Consider the following 27,371-nt stretch of genomic DNA (forward strand, 5'->3'; position numbering starts at 1 on the left):
GCTCAGGGGAGACCTTCTTGCCATCTACAACTCCCTGCAGGGAGGTTGTAGCCAGGTGGGGGTTGGTCTCTTCTCCCAGGCACCCAGCACCAGAACAAGAGGACACAGTCTCAAGCTGTGCCAGGGGAGGTTTAGGCTGGAGGTGAGGAAGAAATTCTTCCCAGCAAGAGAGACTGGCCACTGGAATGTGCTGCCCAGGGAGGTGGTGGAGTCCCCATCCCTGGAGGTGTTTAGGAAGAGCCTGGCTGAGGCACTTGGTGCCATGGTTGAGTTGATCAGATGGTGTTGGGTGAGAGGTTGGACTTAATGATCTCTGAGGTCTTTTCCAACCTGCTTAATCTGTAAAGATGAAAATAGGGGAAACTAGAGATAAAGTCTGTTACAAGTGGGCTGCTGAGTCCTTGTGACCATACCTGGAGCAAGGAGATGCTCCCTCCACGTGGAGAAACCCAAAGTATCCACGGCTGCCCCCCAGCCTGGAGCGCTTCTGCAGTTTGAACTCACAGCAGCAGCTCAGCCTGTCCACTTGCATCCCATTGAGAAAAAAGGTGAGGCTGAAGGGGAAGCCATGGTGCCTCCTGGAGGTGAACTGGAAGGCCTCTGTAGGTGCAGAAGTGAAAGGGTTCAGAGGAAAAGGTTCTGCTCGTTGCCATTGCTGTTATCTCCTCTGCATCACCACTGGAGAGCAGCCAGGCAGAAAGGGACCTGGGGGGCCTGGGTGAGAGCAGGCTGAACAGGAGCCAGCAGGGTGCCCAGCTGGCCAAGAAGGCCAAGGCCATCCTGGCCTGCAGCACGAAGAGTGTGGCCAGCAGGAGCAGGGAAGTCATTCTGCCCTGTGCTCAGCACTGCTTAGGCCACACCTTGAGTCCTGTGTCCTTCCCAAGCCCTCAGTATCAAGCTGCAAGCAGGTAACACAGGCTCAGTTTGGCCACTCACTGCCACAGCAGAACAGGGACCAGAGCATTTGGCTAAATCCCTTCTCTAAATCCTTTCTGCCATAGTCTGCAGAAGTCATTGTAGCCTCACTTCACCCATGGGACAGTAGGGGCAGCTTGAGTGTGGAAGCAGATTCGACAAAAGCCCTGGATGAGCACATCTTGGTGAGAGGCCTCAAGCACAAGCCCTGTGAGGGGAGAGGCTGAGGGAGCTGGGCTTGCTTAGCCTGGAGAGGAGGAGGCTCAGGGGAGACCTTCTTGCTCTCCCCACCTCCCTGAAGGGAGGTTGTGGCCAGGAGGGGCTTGGTCTCTTCTCCCAGGCACCCAGCACCAGAACAAGAGGACACAGTCTCAAGCTGTGCCTGGGGAGGTTTAAGCTGGAGGTGAGGAAGAAATTCTTCCCAGAGAGAGTTGTTAGCCATTGGGATGTGCTGCCCAGGGAGGTGGTGGAGTCCCCATCCCTGGAGGCGTTCAAGAGGGGATTGGATGTGGCACTTGGTCATGAGGTCTGGGCTGACAGCTTGGACTTGAGGATCTTTGAGGTCTTTTCCAACCTTCTTGTTGAAGTCATTTCACTGCCACAACACTGGTTTAGCCCCCAAAAAACCAAGAGATAAAGAAAGATGCTGCCAGGATGAACTTTCTGACCACCCTTACCTTTCTCCAGTAGCATGCCTGTGTAGACACAATGGTTTCTTCCTCCACAGTGCAGCTGATACACTCTGACTTCATCCCTGTGCTGGGTGTCAGGGTGTGCCAACTGCAGATTCTTCCCCAGGAAGACCATTGTGATGAGCACATTGGGGTGTACTGAGGGCCTGTGGAGTCCTCCAGAGCTCTGCAGCAGGAAACACACAGAAAGTGCATGCAGCTTGCAGCTGGACACAAAGACCAGGGCTGTGCACACAGAATACAGAATTAAGCAGCAGCAGGCAGAGAGAGCTCACCTTGGTGGAAAGCTGCCCATCTGGGGCTGTGATGGGACGGACCTGCCTCCATCTGGGCATCCCATTTTTCAGAGCAGCTGCACTTTTGGGCTCTTTTGGCCCAGGAGGATGTGGCACAGGCATCAGTGAGTCTCCACCCAGAGGGAGGCGAGGCAGGCATCTATCCCTCACACTCTCCTTTGCCTTCACCCCAATCCTCTCCCCCTGCAAAAAGAGTGGAACAGGTTCAAGAGGCTTGGCAAAACCAGCTCCCAAGCACTTTGACCTAAGCACCCTCTGGCTGCTGCTCACACTGAGGAACACACACAGGCTTCTAGAACAAGTCTTTCAGTTCTGCTCATGGAAACATTTCTCTTTCTTTCCATTTGCAAAGCAAGAAGCATACTCTAAGACACAGAACACTAAACCATGTATTGCTTCTGGCCATGGACAGTCCTGATCACAAGCAGACTGGGTACTGCACCACCCCACAGCACTGCTGCCTTCCCCCAGCTGGCAAGCAAACTCCAGAGCAGCCACAACCTAAAGTCAGTTGGCATCAGTCATACAAGAAGTGGTTCAGAACCCTTCTGGTAGAGGTTTAGTCCTCCCCTGGGATGAAACTGAGGGGACTAGAGCCATGAAAATTGAGACACCTCTAGAGAAAGACTTTGCATGCATTGCATGCTCTGGATCCAAGCTCTGAATCATGCCCTCAGAATCTGGCACTGATTTAGTCTTCTGGCAGCAGTGAGCATTAAAGAAACCATTTTAATCACCCCTACCCACTACCTGAAGGGAGGCTCTAGCCAGGTGGGGCTTGGTCTCTTCTCACAGGCAACCACCAACAGAACAAGAGGACACAGCCTCAAGCTGTGCCAGGGGAGGTTCAGCCTGGATGTTAGGAAGAAGTTCTTCATAGAAAGAGAGGTTGGCCATTGGAATGTGCTGCCCAGGGAGATGCTGGAGTCACCACCACTGGAGGTACTTAGGAGGAGCCTGGATAGGGTGCTTGGTGCCATGGTTTAGTTGATTGGATGGTGGTGGATGATAGGTTGGACTCAATGATCTCAAAGGTCTCTTCCAACCTGCTTAATTCAATTCAATTCTATTCCATTCTATTCCATTCCACTCTGAGCAGCCATCATATTCTTGGAGCAAGGGAGGTGATCATCACCACACAGAGCCAATGCCCAGCAAAAGGGAACAATTCATGGAGGCTCTGCCAGCCAGGGGCAGCAGGTCAAGGTCCATTCCAAAATCCTCCAGGCCCACAGAACTCCCAGCAAAGGGCCAAGGGCATCCTGCTCCTCTAGAACAGAAGTCCAAACCTCACCTCAAAGTAACTGTCTACTGATCAAGGCCATCTGTGGCTACCCCAGAAAGCTCTTGCTCTATGAACCTGCTACTGTGGCTTAGTAGGAGGAATGGTAAAAATAACCAATGAGTTAAATGAAGTAAGGCAATCCCTGTTTTGAGCAGGCTTTTGGTTTGCTCCTTGGTATCTGCAGATGAAAACTTTCAGACTGTGCAAAGCTATTCTGAGCTGTTGGCAGGGACTGGGTGGCTGCCTCCCTCTCCACACTGCTGAAAATCTTCCTAGAGGGAGAGAATTTTGCATGCAGAGGAATTTTGTGCTACAAAAGGCAGGTCCCCCCATTTTTCCTGCTTGTGACCAAGAGCTGGGTGGTAGACCAAGGAGGCAATGTCTTGAAAACTACAGGGAGGTTAAAAAGGAGACTCAAAGCTGATGACTGTGCAGAAGGTGTTGCTTGCAGGGAGCAGCTCTGAGAGCTACAGCACTCAAGCAGTGCTCCAAAGCTGTCCCTAACATTTTATTTGCAGAACAAAGCATGGCCTCACCCCAGTGCTCAAAGGCTCCCCATGCTCACGTGCATGGCACTTCTGGTTAGAGCTGGAAGTCTTTGGTGCAGACCCTGCCACTGCACAGCTGTGATGTGGCAGGTTGCAAAGGTGGTGCTGGCTCTTTCCTGCAGATGTGTTTGGTTGCCAGGAAGCCTACAAAAGGAAAAAGCTACAGAAACCCAGTGTGCAGCTTCCAGAGCAGAGCAGCAGCACAAAACAAAAGCCAAGAGCAACTGATCAAGATGCTGGGAGTGATGAGTGAGTCTCAGGTACCCTCAGGAAATGACATGTTGCAGTCTGCCTCCAAAGAGCCAGATCCCTTCAGGCATCTCTGAGCATCCAAAAACTGGAGCACTGAAAATGACTCTTGGCCATAAATACAGCTTTTATTGTTGCGTCTTTACAGGGCAATCTTGAAGCAAATGTCATAGAACCATAGAATTGGCTTGGCTGGAAAAGACCTCTGAGATCAGAGAATCATAGAATCAGCCAGGGTTGGAAGGGACCACAAGGATCATCTAGTTCCAACCCCCCTGCCATGGGCAGGGACACCTCACAAAGATCACTGAGTCCAACCATTGACCTAACACCACCATGGCCATTAAAGCCTGTCCCCAAGTGCCACGGCCACACAGCTCCTCAACACCTCCAGGGATGGTGTGGTGACTCCACCACCTCCCTGGGAAGCCTCTTCCAGAGCCTGACCACTCTTGCAGGAAAGAAATTATTCCCAGTAGCCAACCTAAACCTCCCCTAGGGTAATTTCAGGCCATTTCTTCTCATTCTGTCACCTGACACTAGGGAGAAGAGACTGACCCCCACCTGGCTCCAGCCTCCTTCAGGGAGCCGTAGAGAGCCAGAAGGTTTCCCCTCAGCCTCCTTTTCTCCTGCCTAAACAACCCAAGTTCCCTCAGCTGCTTCTCACCACACCTCTTCTCCAGCCCCTTCAGCAGCCTTGTTGCCCTTCTCTGGACATGAACCCAGAGAAACAGCAGCCCTGGGCTGTGTTTTGGTGCCTCCAGCACACACACAGAGTGCATGACAGAAGCGTGCCTGCTTTTGTACCATGCTCTGCAACTTCCTGACTTCTTGGTTTCCCCTTTTCCTTGCACCCCCTTCAGAATGCCAAGTTAAAATGCTAAAACCCAAAGCAAGTGTTCAGCTGAGCTAACTCACCTCCTCAGAACAGGCAGGCTCCTTGGATTGGTGTGGATGGGAACGATGTCCACCACTGGAATGAGCTGCGGGGCCAGGTGCCCTCTGCGTTGGAGAGGAGAAGGTCACTCAAGACTGAAGGCTCTCTTCAGTCTGCACCCATTATCATTAGTAAGTGGAGAACCAGTTAGAATTGCACTATCTATCTGACCTTTCAGCTTAGACTTTAGTATCACTATATTTCAAGGGCCTACTAACATCCCTTCTCTGCCTGTCAGCAGAAAGCCAAGAGGCTCCTAAGCAGAGCTCCAAAGCCTTCTGGGATGCCCTTGAGTCTTACTGCAGCCCTGCAGCTCTTTTCTGCAAGACCTCCATGGCTTTCAGAATTCTACTGCACAGGGAAACTTGCCTAAAGCCACAGTTTACACTGACAATACTCAAGATACTGGCACCAGCCTGGCCTGGGGAGACAAGGGAGAAAAGGGACAGAGGTTAGAAAGATTTATCCCAGAGCAACACTTTTTTTCGCCCCCCTAGGTTCTGATGTGCCATTCCTGCAACATCAGCTTCTCAAGATTTCTCTTCAGGGACACAATCCTGCAGACAGGAAACAACCAGAGGACCTGAAGGCTGACAGGCAACACAAACCAAAACCAGAGGACTTGAAGGGTGAGGCCCTAATCATAGACTGACAGAATGGGTTGGGTTGGAAGGGACCTCCAGAGATCCCCGAGTCCAACACCCCTGGCACATTGGGATCACCTAGGGCAGGCTGCACAGGAAGGCATCCAGGTGGGTTTGGAAAGTTCCCAGAGAAGGAGACTCACAACCTCCCTGGGCAGCCTGTTCCAGTGCTGCATCACCCTCACTGACAAGAAGTGTCTCCCTGCATTGAGGTGGAACATCCTGTGCTCTAGCTTGTACCCACTCTTCCTTGTCCCCATCACTGGGCACCACCAAAAAGAGACTGGCACCTTCATGACACTCAGCCTTCAGCTCTTTATAGATGTTGGTAAGATCATCTGCTTCCAATCCCCCTGCCATGGGCATGGACACCTTCCACTAAACCAGCTCACCCAACCCCCATCCAAGCTGGCCTTGAACACCTCCAGGCAGGAGGCCTCCACGACCTCCCTGGGCAATTGCCTGTTGAGTGTCTCACCACTCTCACTGGAAAGAATTTCTTCCTGGTCTCCAGTCTAACTCTCCCTCTTCCAGCTCAAAGCCATTGCCCCTCAGCCTGCCACTGAAAGCCTTTGTGAAAAATCCCTCCTCAAGCTATCTTGTAGGCTCCTCAGAGTTCTTCAGTCAGTGCTGCAGGCCAAGCAGCACCTGCACACCTTCAGCTCTGTGTGCTTCACTGCAGCACATGAAGGCTGTGGTGAGACTCACCAGGTGAGACTGAGCAGCAGGCTCTCCAGGCACGGAAAGATGAAGACCATGGTGATTTCTTGCACAACTGGGTGGGTGTGGCATGTAGATAGGGATGCCACCTCCCACGAGCTTTCTGAAGTGTTCCATCTGAAAGAGCATAAATTATGTCTCTGTGAGGTGCTAGGTCCTCTAACAGCAACATCTGAGCCTGCCTCCTGTCTGCCCTTCACTGGATGGACCTCATGGAACAGCTGGTTAAGGAAGGAGAAGACATCATGGCAGGCTGCTAATCAAATAAGAATTGAGCTGTCCTGGTTTGAAGCCAGGCTGATCTTCTCTTGTTCCTGAGAGGGGCAAAAGGATGACACTCACACAAATGGATTGAAAAAATGATGGCAAGTTTAAATGGGAAAGCAGCAAGTGTTTTGCAGAAGCTACAAAGCATAGGGACCAAAGAACCCCAAAGACTGGAATAGAACAGAATAGGATAGAATAGAATAGGAATAGGAACAGGAATAGGAATAGGATAGGATAGAATAGAATAGACCAGACCAGGCCAGAGCAGCTTAGAAAAGACCTTTGAGATCACTGAGTCCAACCTCTCACCCAACACCATCTGATCAACTCAGCCATGGCACCAAGTGCCTCAGCCAGGCTCTTCCTAAACACCTCCAGGGATGGGGACTCCACCACCTCCCGGGGCAGCACATTCCAATGGCCAATCTCTCTTGCTGGGAAGGAATTCTTCCTGACATCCAGCCTAAACCTCCCCTGGCACAGCTTGTTCAGCCTACTATCAAGCAGTACCCCCAGGTCCCTTTCTGCCTGGCTGCTCTCCAGCCACTCTGACCCCAGCCTGTAGATGCATGGGGCTCTTGTGACCAATGTGTAGAACCTGGCGCTCAGATGTGTTCAATCTCATTGGGCTCTGCCCATCTGTCCAGCCTGTCCAGGTCCCTCTGCAGAGGGATCCTGTCTTTGAAGGCAGCCATCGAGCTGCCCAGACTGCAAAGTAGTTTGCAATGTGCAGAAGGGCAGAAAAATGCTTTGAGCTGAAAATCCATTGCATGGAATTGCCCAAAATTGCAGGGGCCATGTGTAATGGCTCTTATCATCCTGCTTTCCTGAAACTTCCTACACAGGAGTCCAAACTGGCTGCAGATAGGGCATGAGAGATAAGACTTTTCATACACTACAGGCATTTCATGTAGCCCTCTGAACTCCTGCTAGATAGGCTCAGAGGGAAGGCTTTACTCTAAGACTTGCTATGGGGCTCTTTCTTCAAGCAACCTTTTTTCTCCACCACTAAAGGTTTCCCTAGAGGTAGCTGGGTGGCAGTTACTGGTTTGAATAGTTGTACATTTTCCTTCTTTCAAAAATTCCATCTTTATGCAAACCAGGTCTACACATCCTTCAGCAGCACACCAAGGTAGCAGCATGGGGAGGTTTAGGCTGCATGTTAGAAGAAACTTCTTCACTGAAAGAGTTCTCAAAACACTGCAACAGGCTCTCCAGGGAAGTGTTTGAATGCCCATCCCTGGAGGTGTTTCAAAGGGCCACAGAAGTGGTGCTGAGGGACATGGATTTAGCACCAGCCCTGGCACAATTAGAGTATGGTTGGGCTGGATGATCTCAAAGGTCTTTTGCAACCCAAATGATTCTGTGACTCACTCCATGATTCCACAGACAGCAGCAGGCAGAGAGAGCTCACCTTTGTTGAAAGCTGCCCATCTGGGGCTGTGATGGGATGGACCTGCCTCCATCTGGGCATCCCATTTTTCAGAGCAGCTGTACTTTTGGGGTCTTTTGGCCCAGGAGGATGTGGCACTGGCATTACGGAGTCACCACCCAGAGGGAGGCGAGGCAGGCATCTGTCACTCACATTCTCCTTTGCCTTCACCCCAATCCTCTCCCCCTGCAAAAAGAGTGTAACAGGTTCAAGAGGCTTGGCAAAACCAGCTCCCAAGCACTTTGACCTAAGCACCCACTGGCTGCTGCTCACACTGAGGAACACACACAGGCTTCTAGAACAAGTCTGAGCAGCCATCACATTCTTGGAGCAAGGGAGGTGATCATCACCACACAGAGCCAATGCCCAGCAAAAGGGAACAATTCATGCAGGCTCTGCCAGCCAGGGGCAGCAGGTCAAGGTCCATTCCAAAGTCCTCCAGTCCCATGGAACTCCCAGCAAAGGGCCAGCTCTGTGTGCTCACACTGCAGCACTTGGAGCCTGTGCTGAGACTCACCAGGTGTGACTGGCCAGCAGGCTCTCCAGGCACTGAAAGATCGAGGCCATGGTGATTTCTCCGGCAATTGGGTGGATGTGGCATGAAGGCAGGGGTGCCACCTCCCAGGAGCTTTCTGGAGTGTTCCATCTGAAAGAGCATAAATTATGTCTCTGTGAGGTGCTAGGTCCTCTAACAGCAACATCTGAGCCTGCCTCCTGTCTGCCCTTCCCTGGATGGACCTCATGGAACAGCTGGTTAAGGAAGGAGAAGACATCATGGCAGGCTCCTGCATAAGAAATAGGCCAGGCTGATCCTCTCTTGCCCCCTGAGAGGGGCAAAATGATGACACTCACACAAATGGATTGTAAAAGTGGTGGGAAGTTTAAGTGGAAAAGCAGCAAGTGTTTAGAAGATACAAAGCACAGAGAGAAAAGAATCCCAAGGAAGGATAGGGATAGAAGGGGGAAAAGGCGGGAAAAGGGGGGAAAGAAAAAATTACCCAGGTTGGAAAAGACCTCTGAGATCATCAAGTCCAACCTATCAGCCAGCACCATCTAAAAGCATACAGAGTCCCCTCCAGCACACCCAACAGCCTCCCAACACTTCCCTTTTCCCCACCTGAGGGGGTACCCAAAACCCCCAGGGCTCTTCCTTCCCCCACTGCTAGGCTAGCCTCAGGCTGGCCAGGTCTGAGACTGCCCTTCCCCTTCTCCTCCTGGCATTAGGCCTAGCCAGGCCTAAGAGACCTTGAGACACTCCCCCACCATCTCCCATGGGAAGGAAGAGAGGGAAAGAAGAGGAAGAGAATGACTTTGCAGATGGACTTACGGGGTGCAGGATATTATGGGTATGAAATATGCTGCTTCCTGTGTCCACCTGCTGGCTTGGAGCCTCTGGGCACCAGAGGTGCAGCTTACGTAGCAGTAACAGGAGGCAGCCACATGAGCACAAAGCAATGGATTGGTTTGGGTCAGAAGGGACTTTAACAGTCCTCTAGGTCCAGCCTCCTTCCATGAGAACAACTTTCCCCATGTGAATCCAAGTGACTTCATGGGGAGAAGAACCATTGCTTTCCCAGGACTCCAACAACCACAGCATCAAGCCCTACCTAAATGACACCAAAGTGAAGACTGCAGAACCTCTTGTCACTGCATGCATGCTGGTTCTGCTAGCTATCACCTGGGGAGGCAAACAGCTGGAGATGTCAGCTCAGGGCCCAGCAGCACTCAGAAGCAGTGTCTAGAGTTACCAGGAGAACTGCAAAGTGTGACTTGAATTATTCATCCCCTTCTGGATCCCCATTTCAAAACAGGGAAAGGTCAAAACATGGCAACAGCCTTGAGAAGCCTGGAATGCCTCAGGTATGACAGATTCAATAGGCTGTGGGGCTTCAGTTTGGGAAACTGAGAAGCAGCATGAAAAATGTATGAAAAAGCAAACCCACAGAGGCCTTGCAAAGGAGGACAGTCAGTGACAGCCTTCACAAGCAGAACCATGGAGCATCCAACAGAGCCATCAGGAAGCAGAGACATTAATTACTGCACAGAAATGCAAGGAAGGATCACTCAGAATGAAATCCCACAACCAAAGACACTGCACAACCAAAACAAAAGGAAGGAGATGCATGAATGGAAGTCCCTGGACTGCTGGGCAGAGGAAGGGGGAGATGCAAGCTGGGCCAGGATCCTCTGCTTACCTATTTCCTGTACTTCCTCCATAAACGTCAGAGTCAGAACACGTGGCTCAGTGAAGCCCTGTCAAATGACAGAGCACAGCTGCCAGCTCTCACCACTACTCAAGAGCACTCAAGCCTTACCTTGAGTTTCTGCCACTTCTCCATCCTCACTGAGCTCTCAGGCTTCTTCATCCACTCCAGCTGCTGACGACGCTACCAATGTAAGGGAAAGGCAGGTCTCGGTAATGGACATTATGAGATGGCACTGAATGCCAGAACACTTGCCCCTGTCCTGCCTCTCCCCCACCTGCTGCTCCCTGGGTGTTACCCTCCCTGAGCCCTCTTATGAAACCAGGATTGATGCAACCCCTTTGGCATCCCGTCTGCGTCCATCAGCACGGCAAGGCAAGAACGGAGTCTGTGTGCAGGGGTGGGCACCAGCTCCATTCAGCAGATGTGCCCAAATTTTGCACTCAGATAACATTTGGTTCAAACTATTTGCTTCTGATAAGATTTTTTTTGTAAGCAGACTAACCCTGTGAACATCACCCCAGAATCTGATGGCTACCAAAGGGCAGTAATGGATTCAGGACAGCCTGTGCCCTGATGACACTGTCGGTGAACAACTCGAGGCCAGTGGAGGCTTCATGTGGAGGCTTCCATTTTTCAAGCAGAGAAATTGTCCCATTTCCTACAGGAGAGCTGAAGAGGCACTTTTGACAAAGGCATGGAGTGACAGGATGAGGGGTGATGGCTTCAAACTACAAGAAGCTGGATTTGGGGAACAGCTTAGGAAGGAATTCTTTCCAGTGAGGGTGGTGAGACACTGGCACAGGTTGCCCAGGGAGGTCATGGATGCTCCCTCCCTGGAAGTGTTCAAAGCCAGGCTGGATGAGGCCTTGAGCAACCTGGGCTAGGGAAAGGTGTCCTTGCCCATGGCAGTGGGTTGGAACTGGATGATCTTTAAGGTGCCTTCCAACCCAAAGCATTCCAGGAGTCTATCATTCTCAGCAGGGGAGAGCATTTCAGGGCAATGTGAGGGCACAGCTCCATAAAGCAGCCTGGGACAAGCTAGCAGGCACTGGCTGTCAGTAGGGAAGGATCTGAAGAGGCCTGGACATCCTTAGTGAATGCATACCTTCAAGTCAAGGATCTTAAAGAATATGGTGCGAGTCAGGGTCTCCTTCAGGTGTCTCAGGTGATTCTTCCTGACTTCATTTCTCTGGTATTCCTTCTCAGAGATTATTCTGCCACTCCTTGAGATCTGCAAGAAGCACATTTGAAAAACACCACTGAAGCTATTGAAACAAGCAGGAGGCTCAGAGGTGCTCCCATTTCACAGGCTAAAACCTCTCACAGGCCCAACATGATTCTGCACATTCACAAACAGAAAGATCCTGCAGAGGCCAACTCCAATGAGCAGAAAGAAATAGGGAGCAAAAGCAGCAAACCACTCTGAACTTATCAAAGCCTCTCCCTGAAGATCATCTGCCTGCATGTGAGCTATAGCAGACTGGCATCACTGTGACCATGCCATATGTAATCACTGACTGGGCCTCCACTCTGAGAAGCTCAGGGCTCAGCCAAAGCTCTCCAAGACATAAACCACCAGCCCTTGTCAGCCACTGCTCCCACTTTCATGCAGATGCACATGATGACTGTTGCACTGCAGCATGCTATCTGTGGTGCATGGGATCCAAACTGAGTGTGAGGATATTACTTACAGTGTGCTCTCACCATCCAGAATCACAGAATCACCAAGGTTGGCAGAGACCTCAAAGATCATCAAGTCCAACCTGTCACCACAGACCCCATGACTAAACCATGGCACCAAGTGCCACGTCCAATCCCCTCTTGGACACCGCCAGGGATGGTGACTCCACTCCATCCACTAGCAGCCTCCATGCCAGCACCTTCATAGCCCCAGTGGCCCTTGGACCTTGATGTCCTCAAACATCCTCAGTGCCAGCTGTGGTGTCTCCTCAGATTCACAGAATGGGCTGGATTGGAAGAGACCTTAAAGACCATTTAGCTCCAACCCTCTGCCCTGGGCAGGGACACCTTCCACTAGCCCAGGCTGCTCAAGGCCACAACCAACCAGGCCTTGAACACCTCCAGGGAGGGGAAATCCACCACCTCCCTGGGCAACCTGTTTCACTGTCTCACCACCCTCACTGGAAAGACTTTCTTCCTGATATTCAGTCTAAATCTCCCCTCCTCAAGTTTCACCTCATTTCCTCTTGTCTTAACACTACAAGCCCATGGGAAAAGGCCACTAGTGTCTTCAAAAGCCACTTGGCACATGGAGCAAAGCTCCCAGCCCAGTTTTACCTGTCCTCCTGTAACTCTGACCCCAAAGAGAGCAGGCTGAGCCCTGCATTCATGGGTACCTGACCCAGGGTCAAGAATAACACAGGGGGACGTGCTGTGATTAAACACAGCCGGCCGTGGTGTGACTGTGTGGCTTTGCTCTGGCACAGCACAAGCCCACGTGTTTGCCTGGCTCCTCACATTCTTACCCATCAAAACACATATGGCTGGGAGAGAAACCACAGACCTGGGTGCATGGCTGGTGCAGCATTCAAAGCAACCCTCTGAAAAAGGAAAGTTCTCAGTCTCACCAGTCCTGATCTCTGCAGATGTCGTCTCATCCGGGTGTTGCTGAAATATCCAGCCAGGTGTTTGTCTGTCAGGCTGTTGTAGGTAGGAATGAACCTGAAAGAGAATCAAGGCAGATGCACAGAAGCCTCTTGACAGCCACATCATCACATCTTCAACCCTCTGGATGGATCACACCCAGCCTTCTGCCAGAGAAATGCCCACTAGATGATGTGAAGGTAACCCCTTAAGGCCTCCAGAAGATTGGTATCAGAAACAAGCAGTGAGATATAGCAGCTTTGCATCGAGCAGTGTAGCACCACCAAGGCACAGGCTCCACCAGGGCTCAGCCCTGAAGCTTTCCTCCAACACCAGCTCCCACCACAGCCTCCTCAGATAAAAGCTCTGACCTTCAGCAGGTCAGTACCACATAGAATCCTACACTGCATGGGGTTGGAAGGAAACTTAAAGATCACCTAGTTCCAAACCTTCCCCACCATCATCAGGGACACCTTCCACTAGACCAGGCTGCTCAAGGCTCCATCCAGACTGGCTTGGAACACTTCCAAGCTTGGAGCCTCCACAGCTTCTCTGGGCAACCTGTCCCAGTGCCTCAGCACCCTCATGGGCAAGAATTTCTTCCTCCTGTCTAATCTAAACCCAGTTTGTTCCATCTTGAAGCCATCACCCTCAGAGGACACAGACCCAAGCTGTGCCAGGGGAGGTTTAGGCTGCATGTTAGGAAAAGTTCTTCATAGAAAGAGAGATTGGCCATTGGAATGTGCTGCCCAGGGAGGTGGTGGAGTCACCATCCCTGGAGGGGTTTAGGAAGAGACTGGCTGAGGCACTTGGTGCCATGGCTGAGTTGATTAGATGGTGTTGGGTGAGAGGTTGGACTCAATGATCTCAAAGGTCTTTTCCAACCTAGTTAATTCTATTCTATCCTGTTCTACTCTATCCTGTCATTCCATGCCTTTGCCAAAAGTCCTTCTCCAGCTCTCCTGTAGCCCCCCTCCAATACTGGGGGACTGCTACACAACATTTGCAGCTGCATGCTTGCTTGAGTCCAGCAGGTGCAGACCCAGCTCTTGGAGGTATCCCCCCCTCAACAAAGAGGGAGATGGCCCAGAACCTTTGCTCTACAGCATACTTCCCACTGCCCCACCACATATCCCACACCCTCCTTAGAGCTGAAGGGAAATCTCTACAGCTCCACTGGGTTGCCACACACAAAAGTGCTCAGGGAAAGAAAGAACAAGGACCAACAAACCACAAATCCAAAACACCAGGGACTGGGGATCCACAGGGATGGTGTCTGGGGTTTCACACTCATCTCACAGCTAGCTTACCCACAGTAACTTACATTTTACCCAATCTCCCTTGCCCTACCAATCATGCTGCTCAAACACTGGTACTACAGCAACTTCTCCACCCCACCTTTTCACTCCAGTGTCTGCACTCACACGTGAAACCAGCAGAGGAAATGCTTTATCACATGGTTGTGGTGAGCATTGACTGATGGTATCACCTGGCAACTGGGCACAGAGGCAGAGGAGAAACTCAATCCAACTCCTTGTCATGGACTTCTTCCCAGCTAATATTTCATGGGCCATGTCACTGCTTAAAATGCAACTCCCAGGTGAGCCCAGTGAAGCAGCAACCTCAGCTTCCCGTTCCAGATGTGGACAGGCTGGCCCTCAAAACTGCTGAATTAAGTGCAAAGTTCAGAAGGGCTTTGGAGGAAACAAGGAAATGTTCTGGGCCTGACCCAGCACCCACGAAGCCATTGGAAAGAATGCAGGTGGAGGCAGTGGGCTTTGTCAGAGCCACCCCAGCGAGAGAAGCTTGAGCTCTGCATGGGTGAGCACCTCTGTTGGTGCAACAAACAGTCCTCACAGCACACCCGGGCACCAACTCAAACTCACACTGCAGTCAGTAAGAAGGGCTGGTCCTGCAAGCCCTTGCTCATCTGGAGCTTCTGCCAGTGTTCCTGCTTAATCCAGCTGGCCAGTTCTCACTCTCCCAGCAGAGAGAAAAGAATCATAGAATCGTTGGGGTTGCAAAAGACCTTTAAGATCATCGAGTCCAATACTTAACCCAGCACTGCCAGATCACCACTGACCACTAAACCATGGCCACCACCACACCTACAAGACTTTGAAAGCCCTCCAGTGATGGGGACTCCACCTCTGACCTGGGCAGCATGGGCCAGCTGGACAACCCATTTAGGGAAGGAAACTCTTCCTCATGTTCAACCTAAACCTCCAAGCACTTGTCACCCATCTCCATCTGGACATCAAGCCCTTTGCATGTGATCATCCAACCAATTCTTTCTCAAATCCAGATGGGTGTCAGAGTATGGAAAGCACACAACATGCTGAGCTGATGAGGAGGATGTCAATGAAGGCACTGTCCACTTGCAGCTCTCTATCCCACAGGATTGTCACTGCATGAGCATTGCCACCAGCACCTGCTTTTCCCACTTGACAGCACACTATTCCCAGCCACCATCAGTTTGAAGACCACTCTTGCTCATGCCCAAGGATCCCAAGACAAAGCTACAGCAGGCACCTGACATCAGTTTTGTACAGCAGAGCTTCACCATTAATAACTTACAGTGCAATCAAACCAGTGGCTGCTCCCCAAGGAAATGACCAAAGAGAGCCCCAGATCTTCAGTTCTCAACGGTCACTGACAAATCCAGCCCGTTGTGTTGCACAGCTGGAGGATGTGAATGGCCCCTCCAGCCACACAAACAGTCCTGTGCCCCATGGAGACTGTTCCTCACCTGAACCACCTGTAGTGTCCTGCCCTGCTTCTGCTGGGGACACCAGCAAAGCTGCTCTGGCTTCCATACAGCCCAGTTCCCCCGGCCGCCCCTCACCAGAGCCGTCCTCCACAGCCTTCCACAGCTTTCCTGCCCTTCTCTGGAGCCGCTCCAGCCCCTCAGTCTCCTTTTTGTGCTCCTAGTGTCCGAGATGTGGCCTCAACCACTGCTAACTCTGCATCGCTCTTGTGACAGAGGGCGGCCGGCAGCCTTTCAGAGCAGCACAGCGGCACAGCTCCGGAACCCCGGGCAGGCCGGGGGCTGCTGGCAGGACGGAAACCGCTCGGGCACCGAGGCAGCGATTCCCCTCGGGCTCTCCGTGCCACCCACCGCCCCCCGGCACCAGCCCGCAGGACAGCTCAGGCGGGAGCGCGATGGACGAAGGGCGACGCCGCGGGGAAGGGCCCGGCCCGGCAGCCCCGCTCCCCACGTCCCCTCCTGCCCCGCCGCCCCACTCACCCCGACTGCGGGCGGCTCATGGCGACGGCGAGACCGGGGGCGAACGGCGACGAGGAAGAGCTCAGAGCTACCGCGTCCAGGCACAGAGACCGCGTCTCGTAGTGTCGCTAGGACACCCGAGGGGCGTGGCCGAGGCTCCCTCCGCCAATGGCCGCCGAGGGCTTCCCCCCGCCACTTGTGACGTCACGGAGGGCCCCGGGGCCAGACCCACCCACCTCGGGGGTCCCTCAGCCCCGAGCTGCTCCTTCCCCGGCCGGCCACGGCTGTCAGCCTCTGCCCGCAGCCGGACACGGGCACCAGCCCGGGCACGCAAAACGTCGGGGCAAGCCCCCCGGCTCTCCGGCCCGGGCCCGCTTCCTGCAGCCGCAGCCCGTGGCCTGGCAGAGCCCCGGCTCCGCGCGGTCAGGACGGGCCGCAGGGAGGGAACACGCTGAGCTGCTGTGTCTCCAGGGGAAGGGAGAGGGAAAGGGGCAAAAGGGGAGGAAACGCGGGTAAAAAAGCGAGAGAAAGGGAAAAGACGGGGGGAGTAAAACGGAAAAGAAAAAGAAGGGGAGAGAAACGGGAAAGGAAGGGGAGAGAAAGAAAGGAGGAAGGGAATTAAGGGGGGGAGGGCAGAAGGAGATAACAGGTAAAAAGGAGGGAGAAGGGATTTTTCTCCAACGCAGACCCATGGACTTAGCACTGCAGCACAGCAAGTGCTGAGATGCACAATGCTCTCACATACCCACCCCAATTGCCATTCCTTCTGTTCAAACGGCAGGAAGGCAGCAAGGTGTGCACCTCAGTGCCCTCTGTATGTCCTGAAAGGAAGGAGATGCCATGGCCCAGCCATGCTCCTGGCTCCCCTCTCGCTTCGCTGCTGTGGGTCAGGCTGAAGCACAGACACACAGGGGCCACAGCGCAAGGCACTGAGTGCAGGCACTCAAGGACAGGGACTGCCTTTCACCTCTTGTACTTGCTCCACAGTGTCAAAGGGCTTCCACTGCCCACAGGGTCTTTGTTCCCATGATCTGCCTGCACTTCATATTGATTTCTCTTTTGTAAAGGCAGCAACTCTTTACTGTACCTCTCTGCAGCACACAAAGTCAGGAGCACATGCAGGGACCACATGATGGCAATGGAGGAAGGATGCTCTCAATGACTGGAAAGCACAGGCAGCATTTCTTTTGGACACACTGATAGGAACAATGAGCAGCTGCTTTTCAAGACAGAAACCTCTGCAGCACGAGTTCCCAGACCATGGTGTGTGCACACAGAAGCACCCTCTGAATTCCAAACCTTGCCTGCACACAGAGGCCAGCACAGTAGTGAGAGCCTCTGCACTCTCTCCCACCACCCACAGCAGCACCAAGCAGACCCTCACTGGGAACAGCTGCTTCAGAAACCCCATCTGCTTAAACCAAGACAAACCTCCCAGGGATAAAATAGCTAACAGGGGTTTGTGGCCCTGTACTCACCACTGCTTAGGCCACACCTTGAGTCCTGTGTCCAGTTCTGGGCTCCTCAGTTTAAGAAGGACATTGAGACACTTGAAGGTGTCCAGAGAAGGGCAACGAGGCTGGGGAGAGGCCTGGAGCACAGCCCTGTGAGGAGAGGCTGAGCTGGGGTTGCTTAGCCTGGAGAAGAGGAGGCTCAGGGGAGACCTTCTTGCCCTCTCCAACTCCCTGAAGGGAGGCTGTAGCCAGGAGGGGCTTGGTCTCTTCTCCCAGGCAACCAGCATAAGAACAAGAGAACACAGTCTCAAGCTGTGCCAGGGGAAGTTCAGTCTCTAGGGGAGGAGAAAGCTCTTCCCAGAAAGAGAAATTGGCCACTGGAATGTGCTGCCCAGGGAGGTGGTGGAGTCACCATCCCTGAAGGTGCTCAAGAAAGGCTTGGATGTGGCACTTGGAGCCATGGTTTAGTGGTCAGGAGGGGTTGGGTGACAGGTTGGACTTGATGACCTCTGAGGTCTTTTCCAACCTCATTGATTCTATGATTCTCTCCCAGCCAACCAAGGGACATCAGCATGGTGAGAGAAGAAATCTTCCTGTGCTGCTTCTCCTCACCAGCTGCCTGAGTTTTGATCTCCCTCTGCTGCTTTCTGGGTGTACTTTTGGAGCCCAGTGCTCTGGGGGCTCAGTTGGCTCCCTGCAGCACAGGGGACTGCAGCAGCTGCTCTGCCCATGCTGCACCATGCCCTGCTGTGAAGGGAAACAGCCACACTCCTGTGGCCCAGCCAGCCACCCTCTGCAGAGCCACTCTACTCACCTTCTTCTTCCTCACTCCCAGCACACTCCTCACTGCTGCTCTCCACTTCTGTCACAATGCTTTGCAAGGACTCTGCAGCTGAACAGCTCAGCAAGGTCTGCTCTGGCTGGCCCACACTTGCTCTTCCAGTGGCCTTGGCTGCAGGTCAGTGACAGGTGCCAGCACGAGTGACAGACACCACAGCCATCTTTGGCCAGCTCACAGGCTCACAGGATGTCAGGGCTTGGAAGGGACCTCCAGAGATCATCCACTCCAACCCCCAGTACTTCACCTTGGTGCCAAATCTTCCTGACATTTTGCTGCTGTGTGCTCTTCCCACCTCCCCTTCTGCCCCAGCACCCAGCCTCCTCCCCTCCACACTTCACCCCTCTCCCTCCCATCCAGCTCTAATCACACAGCAGGAGGCTTTCCCACCTCCTCTTCCAATGGCCAGCACCTTCTGCCCATTCACCTGATGCTGATGGCCTGTCTCCCATAGAAGCATGCCTCAGACTTGCTCTGTGCCTACCCACAGCCAGGCCCATTTCTTCCTTCTCTTCTACTGCTCCTCCACCTGCTGCCATTCTCCTTCTTAACTACTGGCCCTTCACCCATTCACTACTGGCTCCTGCTAAGGAAATAGGCCAGGCTGATCCTCTCTTGCCCCCTGAGAGGGGCAAAAGGATGACACTCACACAAATGGACTGCAAAAGTGATGGGAAGTTTAAGTGGAAAAGCAGCAAGTGTTTAGAAGATACAAAGCACAGAGAGAAAAGAATCCCAAGGAAGGATAGGGAGAGAAGGGGGAAAAGGCGGGAAAAGGGGGGAAAGAAAAAATTACCCAGGTTGGAAAAGACCTCTGAGATCATCAAGTGCACCAGTGGTGCAGGCCTGTGGTGCAGGCCTGTGGTGCAGCTATAGCACAGCAAAGTGTAGCAGCAGAAGAGACAGGAAAGGCAGAAGTGCGTAGCAAGGGAACTGCTACAACTTCTATCAACTGGCAGTGCCTCGTTGGCATGGCTTCCTTGGTTCCCATCGCAGCAGTACAGATTAGTGCTCCAACTACTCATGACACGCAAGGTTTGGTGATGCAGGTGCATGTCCTGTTGTCCCAAGAGAACTTTCCATCTGTAGAGCTACCAGTGCCTTGGTTTAGTTCCATGCTGCAGGCACAGCACTCTTCTGCTCCACTGCTAGCTGGCTCTGCATTTCTGCTGAGCATGGCCTACCACCATGTCAGGCTCTAGGCCTGCACTGCCAGATTGCTCACCCTGCTCGTCGCTGGCAGTGCCACAACTGACAGCAGCAACCCCCCAAAGGCCTGCTCCTCTTGCCTCCATTCCCAATTGGAACACACAGCCAGGGGCTCTCCTTGCAGGGGCTGAGCATCTGCAGCCCCCAGCTGCTAGGGCTGGGCACTGTGGCCTGCCTGGCTCTTGGGGTGGAGGGAGCCAAACAGGAGCCTGCCAGCCAGTGCTGGGCTGGGCCAGCCTTACCCCAAGCCCCTCTCCTGCAATCTCAGCACAGACCCCCAGGCTCCCAGAGTGACTCCTGACAGACACCTGCAACAGTAAAGGCTTTATTCACTGACAAACATCTCACACCCCTTCCATGTTAACCACCTCCAGCCACAGTGCCACGTCCCAGCACTGCAGAGGAGAGCTGGCACCTGCAGGCTCCTTTCCCTGACAATCTCCTTCAGTCCAAGGAGACAAATGGTTGTGGTGCTCCCATTTCTCTGGCATCTTCTCCTGCCTCGCTGCTCTGCCCAGGGGCAGCTTCCTCCACCTGCAGCACAGCCACCACATCTTCCTTGGGCAGCAAACCTCCCAGCAGTGCCATTTCTTCTCCAGCCTCCTCGGTGCCTGCTGCCTTCTGCTCCTCAGGTGTTCTCCTTCCCTCTGCCAGGAGAGCTCCATCTGCTCCCAGCAAAAAATAACCAGAGCATTACCAGAGCCTTCTCTTCTACTGCTCCTCCACCTGCTGCCATCCTCCTTCTGCACTCTTGGCCCTTCACTGTGCCCCACTCCCCTCTTGCCTTCCCATCCTCCTCTGGCTCCCAAACCTTCTTTACTCATTTTCTTGCCTCTCACTCTGATGCTTGCCCCAAAGGAGCCTCAGTGATCTTCTTGCCTGCACACAGGCAGCACCACAGATCTCACACAAGAGCTGTCCTGAGAGAGGACACCCCAGGCCATGCACTGCAGGCCCACAATCCCACACCAGAAGGTGTCTTTCTCTCTCCCATTTTTCCTCCCCTGCCTGTGCTCTGGAATACTGGACCACTTTTCTCACTGCCTTCCTGTCTCTCTGTGCTCTCATCATCAGACACTTTTCCCCTTTCTCCTTCTCTCAACTCCTCTCCAGTCTCTGTTTTGTCCTCACTCTCTTCAGCACTTGCTAAGATGACCAACACTGCAGCTCTGCTTGACTTCTGCTCAGCACTGCCTTGACTTGGCTCACCCTGCACTCCATCTCCCAAGGGCTCCACAGGCTTTCCCTCATGGCTCTCCTCTGCTTTCTTCTTGGGAGGGGATGGCTTTTGGTCCAGGCTGGAGTCAACATCACACCTGTGAAAGAAGATGGGGAATGGGAAGTGCCACATTTCTCACTGCTGGGAAAGGCAGCAGACCCAGGGAGCTCTTCAGCTCATTGCCAGCAGTGAAACCAGGCTCCTGCCTCTGCATTGCCCCTCAGACCATGAGAGGACTGAGAACAACTCAGAGAAGCACCTTGACATTCTCAAGTGCTGCACTTCTTCCTTCAGGAAGGATTGCACTGTCCATGCTTAAAGGAGGCAAGTGAAGCACAAACAGAGTAAAATCCAAACCAGCAAGTGTCCATCAGCTTCAAGCTACACCAAGCATCACCTCTGAAGAGCACTGGCACAACTCCAGGCCAATTCCTCTTGTCCTATCACATCATACCAGAGAGAAGTGACCAAGCCCCACCTCACTCCTGCCTCCTTCAGGATCACAGAATTGTCAGGGCTGGAAGGGACCTCAAGGCTCAGCCAGTTCCAACCCCCCTGCCATGGCCAGGGACACCTCACACTACAGCAGGTTGCTCACAGCCACAGCCAGCCTGGCTGCAAACACCTCCAGGCAGGAGGCTTCCACCACCTCCCTGGGCAACCTGTGCCAGGCTCTCACCACCCTCCTGGGGAACAACTTCTTCCTCACATCCTGTCTGAATCTACCCATTTCCAGTTTTGTTCCATCCCCCCCAGTCCTATCACTACCCAACCCCCTAAAAAAAACCCTTTCCAGCTTTCTTGTAGCCCCCTTCAGAGACTGGAAGGCCACAATGAGGTCTCCTCAGAGCCTTCTCTTCTCCAGACTGAACAGCCCCAACTCCCTCAGTCTGGCCTCAGAGCAGAGCAGCTCCAGCCCTCTGCTCATCCTCGTGGCCCTTCTCTGGACACCTTCCAGCACTTCCAGATCCTTACTGTAATAGAGGCTCCAGACCTGGGCACAGTACTCCAGGGTGGGCTCTCACCCCACCTAGGTGGTATAGGGAGCAATGAAGTCTCCCCTCAGCCTCCTCTTCTCCAGACTAAACAACCCCAGTTCTCTCAGCTGCTCCTCACCAGACCTGCTCTCCACCAGCTCTGCTGTGGGCCTGTGAAAGCCAAGCTCACTTGTGCACATTTCAAGAGGTGCTGAGAAACAGACCAGGTGCTACAGAGCTGGGCTTGCTTAGCCTGGAGAAGAAGAGGCTCAGGGGAGACCTTCTTGCCATCTACAACTCCCTGCAGGGAGGTTGTAGCCAGGTGGGGGTTGATCTCTTCTCCCAGGCACCCAATACCAGAACAAGAGGACACAGTCTCAAGCTGTGCCAGGGGAGGTTTAGGCTGCAGGTGAGGAAGAAATTCTTCCCAGCAAGAGAGACTGGCCACTGGAATGTGCTGCCCAGGGAGGTGGTGGAGTCCCCATCCCTGGAGGGGTTTAGGAAGAGCCTGGCTGAGGCACTTGGTGCCATGGTTGAGTTGATCAGATGGTGTTGGGTGAGAGGTTGGACTTAATGATCTCTGAGGTCTTTTCCAACCTGCTTAATCTGTAAAGATGAAAATAGGGGAAACTAGAGATAAAGTCTGTTACAAGTGGGCTGCTGAGTCCTTGTGACCATACCTGGAGCAAGGAGATGCTCCCTCCACGTGGAGAAACCCAAAGTATCCACGGCTGCCCCCCAGCCTGGAGCGCTTCTGCAGTTTGAACTCACAGCAGCAGCTCAGCCTGTCCACTTGCATCCCATTGAGAAAAAAGGTGAGGCTGAAGGGGAAGCCATGGTGCCTCCTGGAGGTGAACTGGAAGGCCTCTGTAGGTGCAGAAGTGAAAGGGTTCAGAGGAAAAGGTTCTGCTCGTTGCCATTGCTGTTATCTCCTCTGCATCACCACTGGAGAGCAGCCAGGCAGAAAGGGACCTGGGGGGCCTGGGTGAGAGCAGGCTGAACAGGAGCCAGCAGGGTGCCCAGCTGGCCAAGAAGGCCAAGGCCATCCTGGCCTGCAGCACGAAGAGTGTGGCCAGCAGGAGCAGGGAAGTCATTCTGCCCTGTGCTCAGCACTGCTTAGGCCACACCTTGAGTCCTGTGTCCTTCCCAAGCCCTCAGTATCAAGCTGCAAGCAGGTAACACAGGCTCAGTTTGGCCACTCACTGCCACAGCAGAACAGGGACCAGAGCATTTGGCTAAATCCCTTCTCTGAATCCTTTCTGCCATAGTCTGCAGAAGTCATTGTAGCCTCACTTCACCCATGGGACAGTAGGGGCAGCTTGAGTGTGGAAGCAGATTCTACAAAAGCCCTGGATGAGCACATCTTGGTGAGAGGCCTCAAGCACAAGCCCTGTGAGGGGAGAGGCTGAGGGAGCTGGGCTTGCTTAGCCTGGAGAGGAGGAGGCTCAGGGGAGACCTTCTTGCTCTCCCCACCTCCCTGAAGGGAGGTTGTGGCCAGGAGGGGCTTGGTCTCTTCTCCCAGGCACCCAGCACCAGAACAAGAGGACACAGTCTCAAGCTGTGCCAGGGGAGGTTTAGGCTGGAGGTGAGGAAGAAATTCTTCCCAGAGAGAGTTGTTAGCCATTGGGATGTGCTGCCCAGGGAGGTGGTGGAGTCCCCATCCCTGGAGGCGTTCAAGAGGGGATTGGATGTGGCACTTGGTCATGAGGTCTGGGCTGACAGCTTAGACTTGAGGATCTTTGAGGTCTTTTTCAACCTTGTTGTTGAAGTCATTTCACTGCCACAGCACTGGTTTAGCCCCCAAAAAACCAAGAGATAAAGAAAGATGCTGCCAGGATGAACTTTCTGACCACCCTTACCTTTCTCCAGTAGCATGCCTGTGTAGACACAAAGGTTTCCTCCTCCACAGTGCTGTTGATAGACTTTGATCTCATCCCTGTGCGGGGTGTCAGGGTGAGCCAAGTGCAGATTCCTCCCTAGGAAGTCCATGGTGACAAGCACTGAGGGCCTGTGGAGTCCTCCAGTGCTCTGCAGCAGGAAACACACAGAAAGTGCATGCAGCTTGCAGCTGGACACAAAGACCAGGGCTGTGCACACAGAATACAGAATTAAGCAGCAGCAGGCACAGAGAGCTCACCTTTGTGGAAAGCTGCCCATCTGGGGCTGTGATGGGACAGACCTGCCTCCATCTGGGCATCCCATTTCTCAATGCAGCTGCACTTTTGGGCTCTTTTGGCCCAGGAGGACGTGGCACTGGCATCACAGAGTCACCACCCAGAGGGAGCTGAGGCAGGCATCTAGCAGTCACATTTTCCTTTGCCTTCATAGGTCTCACCCCAATCCTCTCCCCCTGCACAAAGAGGGTAACAGGTTAAAGAGTGTTGCCTGTCCTAGGCGCGGCGACCTGGTGCAGGAACGGCACGGCGGCCAACCCCAGGCCGCTCGGTCCATCAGCTCGCAGACACCAATGTGCTGGACGGCAAATGGTCTTTGCTAGCGCACGACGCTGCACTATATAACTGAGGTGTGCGTCACTGCCGGCTGCTGGCACCGTGAGCTGAAGGCTATTGGCTAGCAGGGGAGGGGCCCTAGCTTCCCGTACAGCGCCAGAGCTTCCGCCCGCTGGGTCCTAGCGACCTACAATTCCCCCTCCCTATGCATAAGCAAATTAGCTAAAGTATAACAATCCTGAGAAATGTAACAATTTTGAAAGTATCCATCATAAACTTGAATAAAAAATGTAAGGCAGAGCGAACAGGTGGAAATTAGGGAGATAACAACAGGGTGTAGCTTGAGGTAACTAAGGATAACTGGGGTAACACTGGGGAAATACTTTCTTGAAGCAGTTGCTGGTGTTCTACCAACATCATGGGAACATTCTTTAGCCGGCTCAAGGCATCACAGCCCCCCTCTGCGGAGGCTATTTTCCCGTTCTCTGGATTCTGCCAGTGCGGAACTCCCAGGCTTGGACAGGACACTTGCCAGCTCGTCATCTTCTCTTGCCACCGGGGGATATGAGTCACAGGGGTGTCCCATGATCCGCTCCTGTGAACAGAAACTCACGGCTTTCACTGGTTTTATTCCACGTCAGTTTCATTGGTGGAAGTGGGTGTGCGGCAGTGGCCCTTAGAAGAAATTTGTTACCCTGGCTTTTAATAGGGCTTAGAGCGTCCCTTCCCAGCAGGGGTGGGACTCCTGACATGACATATGGAAAAAGGGAGATGCTTTTACCAACTGAGCGCTCTCGCGAGCTCGGGTCAATCCCCCAACTCCACCCACCACGGGGGCATCTTCCAGTTTCCAGCGTGAAAGCCCAGTTGCGAGCCACTCGGCCCGGCTAGTGTCTGACCCAGGATCGGAACTCGACTGACCGGCTGCTTCTCAATGCCAAGACTCTTGTGGTGGGCCCTGGCCCCGCCCACCTCCCTCGCGGGCGGGCTGTTCCCTCCCCCTTGGCTCTCTCCGCCTTGTGCTCGGCGGGGGGTTTGCCCTGTGAGGGCGTTCTTCCAAATGGTCTCTCTGATTGGCTTGCCACCCCTCGCTCACGCTCTGGCCCCGCCCACCTCCCTCGCGGGCGGACCGTTCCCTCCCTCTTAGCTCCCTCCGCCTTGTGCTCGGCGGGGGGTTTGCCCTGTGAGGGAGTTCTTCCAAATGGTCTCTCTGATTGGCTTGCCACCCCTCGCTCACGCTCTGGCCCCGCCCACTTCCCTCACGGGCGGGCCGCTCCGCCCTTCCTAGCTTCCCGCCGGGGGCATGCTCGCGCCGCTTTTCCCCTTTTCGTTTGACGCCATCTTGGGGCACACATGGCGGTGCTCTGGCCCAGACGCCCTCAGACTCCGATTTCCCCGCGGCACCCCAGGCCTCCTCGGCTAACTCACCCCAGAAGGATTTGGCTTGACTCTGTCCCTCCGCGAGCGGGTCGGGGCTCGGGGATTCGGGGGGCGCATCACCCTCCCGCAATTCCTCAGGCTCGGCAGAATTGCCATCGTCTGGGGGGCGCGAAGTCCGCGTGGCTGCCCCGACTCCCCGCCTCGGGAGGGCCGGCACGGTTTTAGCCCCAAAAAACCAAGAGATAAAGAAAGATGCTGCCAGGATGAACTTTCTGACCACCCTTACCTTTCTCCAGTAGCATGCCTGTGTACACACATAGGTTTCTTCCTCCACAGTGCTGTTGATACACTTTGATCTCATCCCTGTGCTGGGTGTCAGGGTGAGCCAAGTGCAGATTCTTCCCCAGGAAGACCATGGTGACGAGCACGTTGGGGTGTACTGAGGGCCTGTGGAGTCCTCCAGAGCTCTGCAGCAGGAAACACACAGAAAGTGCATGCAGCTTGCAGCTGGACACAAAGACCAGGGCTGTGCACACAGAATACAGAATTAAGCAGCAGCAGGCACAGAGAGCTCACCTTGGTGGAAAGCTGCCCATCTGGGGCTGTGATGGGACAGACCTGCCTCCATCTGGGCATCCCATGCCTCACTGCAGCTCGAGCAGAAGGGACTCACAGGAAGGCTGGGGAGGGGCTGTTGAGAAGGGCCCGTGGGGATAGGAGAGGGGCAATGGTCTGAAAGTGGAGCAGGGCAGGTTTAGATGGGACATCAGGAGGGAGCTCTTTACAATGAGGGTGCTGAGACACTGCAACAGGCTGCCCAGGGAGGTGCCTGAGGACCCATGCCTGGAGGCATTCAAGAGCAGACTCGATGTGGCCCTGGGCAGCCTGCTCTAGTTGGAGCTGTCCCTGCTGACTGCAGGGGCTTGGACAAGATGACTTGGAGGGTCCCTTCCCACTCAGTGCCCCAGCCTGGCTGCAGACAGGACTCACCTCCTGGGGACCGTGGCTGCTCTGGCCCCCGAGGGTGTCTGGCGGGGCGCCCGGGCTGGCTGCGGCGGCGCTCTGCCTGCTGGGCTCCCTGTGCCGTGAAGCACTCCCTGCACTCTCCAGCACAGCCCCTGCCCCTCCCTCTCTCACGGTTTGATGGAGGCCTGGCTCTTCTCCCTCAGCTTTTGCAACCCAAAGGATTCTGTGACTCACTCCATGATTCCACAGACAGCAGCAGGCAGAGAGAGCTCACCTTTGTGGAAAGCTGCCCATCTGGGGCTGTGATGGGACAGACCTGCCTCCATCTGGGCATCCCATTTTTCAGAGCAGCTGTACTTTTGGGGTCTTTTGGCCCAGGAGGATGTGGCACAGGCATCAGTGAGTCTCCACCCAGAGGGAGGCGAGGCAGGCATCTGTCACTCACATTCTCCTTTGCCTTCACCCCAATCCTCTCCCCCTGCAAAAAGAGTGTAACAGGTTCAAGAGGCTTGGCAAAACCAGCTCCCAAGCACCTTGGCCTCATCACCCTCTGGCTGCTGCTCACACTGAGGCACACACACAGGCTTCTAGAACAAGTCTGAGCAGCCATCATATTCTTGGAGCAAGGGAGGTGATCATCACCACACAGAGCCAATGCCCAGCAAAAGGGAACAATTCATGCAGGCTCTGCCAGCCAGGGGCAGCAGGTCAAGGTCCATTCCAAAGTCCTCCAGTCCCATGGAACTCCCAGCAAAGGGCCAGCTCTGTGTGCTCACACTGCAGCACTTGGAGCCTGTGCTGAGACTCACCAGGTGTGACTGGCCAGCAGGCTCTCCAGGCACTGAAAGATGGAGAC

The 27,371-nt window shown here is 53.9% G+C and overlaps 2 protein-coding genes across 6 annotated transcripts in view; both read right to left on the reverse strand.

Annotated features, from left to right (window-relative positions):
* Nucleotides 1-16,122, reverse strand: part of LOC137454025 (glutamate-rich protein 3-like) — a 29,699-nt gene extending 13,577 nt beyond the window's left edge. For 2 of the 4 annotated variants that reach the window (XM_068163870.1, XM_068163868.1), the window contains exons 1-11: nucleotides 16,044-16,122; nucleotides 12,781-12,874; nucleotides 11,298-11,423; nucleotides 10,301-10,372; nucleotides 8,503-8,631; nucleotides 7,968-8,171; nucleotides 6,275-6,403; nucleotides 4,904-4,987; nucleotides 1,883-2,086; nucleotides 1,593-1,773; nucleotides 414-600 (exon numbers count right to left, since the gene is read on the reverse strand). In XM_068163870.1, the coding sequence (XP_068019971.1) occupies nucleotides 414-600; nucleotides 1,593-1,773; nucleotides 1,883-2,086; nucleotides 4,904-4,987; nucleotides 6,275-6,403; nucleotides 7,968-8,171; nucleotides 8,503-8,631; nucleotides 10,301-10,372; nucleotides 11,298-11,423; nucleotides 12,781-12,874; nucleotides 16,044-16,063 (1,430 nt within the window). In that variant the 5' untranslated portion in view covers nucleotides 16,064-16,122. The remainder of the gene's footprint in view (nucleotides 1-413; nucleotides 601-1,592; nucleotides 1,774-1,882; nucleotides 2,087-4,903; nucleotides 4,988-6,274; nucleotides 6,404-7,967; nucleotides 8,172-8,502; nucleotides 8,632-10,300; nucleotides 10,373-11,297; nucleotides 11,424-12,780; nucleotides 12,875-16,043) is intronic. The other 2 variants (XM_068163867.1, XM_068163869.1) reach the window with 1 other exon arrangement.
* A 3,729-nt stretch (nucleotides 16,123-19,851) lies between these two features.
* On the reverse strand, nucleotides 19,852-26,235 carry LOC137454028 (glutamate-rich protein 3-like). Of its 2 annotated transcripts, XM_068163877.1 has the most exons (8): nucleotides 26,126-26,224; nucleotides 25,836-26,016; nucleotides 24,702-24,764; nucleotides 23,857-24,069; nucleotides 23,579-23,747; nucleotides 22,400-22,586; nucleotides 20,733-20,839; nucleotides 19,852-20,188 (listed from the first exon to the last, which is right to left on the reverse strand). In XM_068163877.1, the coding sequence occupies exons 1-8, from the start codon at nucleotides 26,188-26,190 to the stop codon at nucleotides 19,968-19,970; spliced, it is 1,206 nt and encodes a 401-aa protein (XP_068019978.1). In that variant the 5' UTR covers nucleotides 26,191-26,224; the 3' UTR covers nucleotides 19,852-19,967. The 2 variants fall into 2 exon arrangements, with proteins under 2 accessions (XP_068019978.1, XP_068019977.1); XM_068163876.1 differs by lacking the exon at nucleotides 19,852-20,188 and having other exon boundaries at nucleotides 20,197-20,839; nucleotides 26,126-26,235.
* Between the last annotated feature and the right edge of the window lie 1,136 nt (nucleotides 26,236-27,371).

Source organism: Melanerpes formicivorus, unplaced genomic scaffold, assembly GCF_026170545.1.
Source record: "Melanerpes formicivorus ecotype bairdi unplaced genomic scaffold, bMelFor1.0.p_v2 SCAF_75, whole genome shotgun sequence".
NCBI lineage: Eukaryota > Metazoa > Chordata > Aves > Piciformes > Picidae > Melanerpes > Melanerpes formicivorus.

Bases quoted from the DNA above. Each gene is read 5' to 3' on its own strand.
- LOC137454028 (XM_068163876.1), bottom strand. From the start codon at position 26,190: ATGGGATGCCCAGATGGAGGCAGGTCTGTCCCATCACAGCCCCAGATG. The intron at 24,070-24,701 runs GCAAGTGTCCTG...CTCTTTGTGCAG, and splicing joins CAAGAGAAGATGACGAGCTG to GGGGAGAGGATTGGGGTGAG. The intron at 22,587-23,578 runs GTAAGGGTGGTC...CTGCACCTACAG, and splicing joins AGGCATGCTACTGGAGAAAG to AGGCCTTCCAGTTCACCTCC.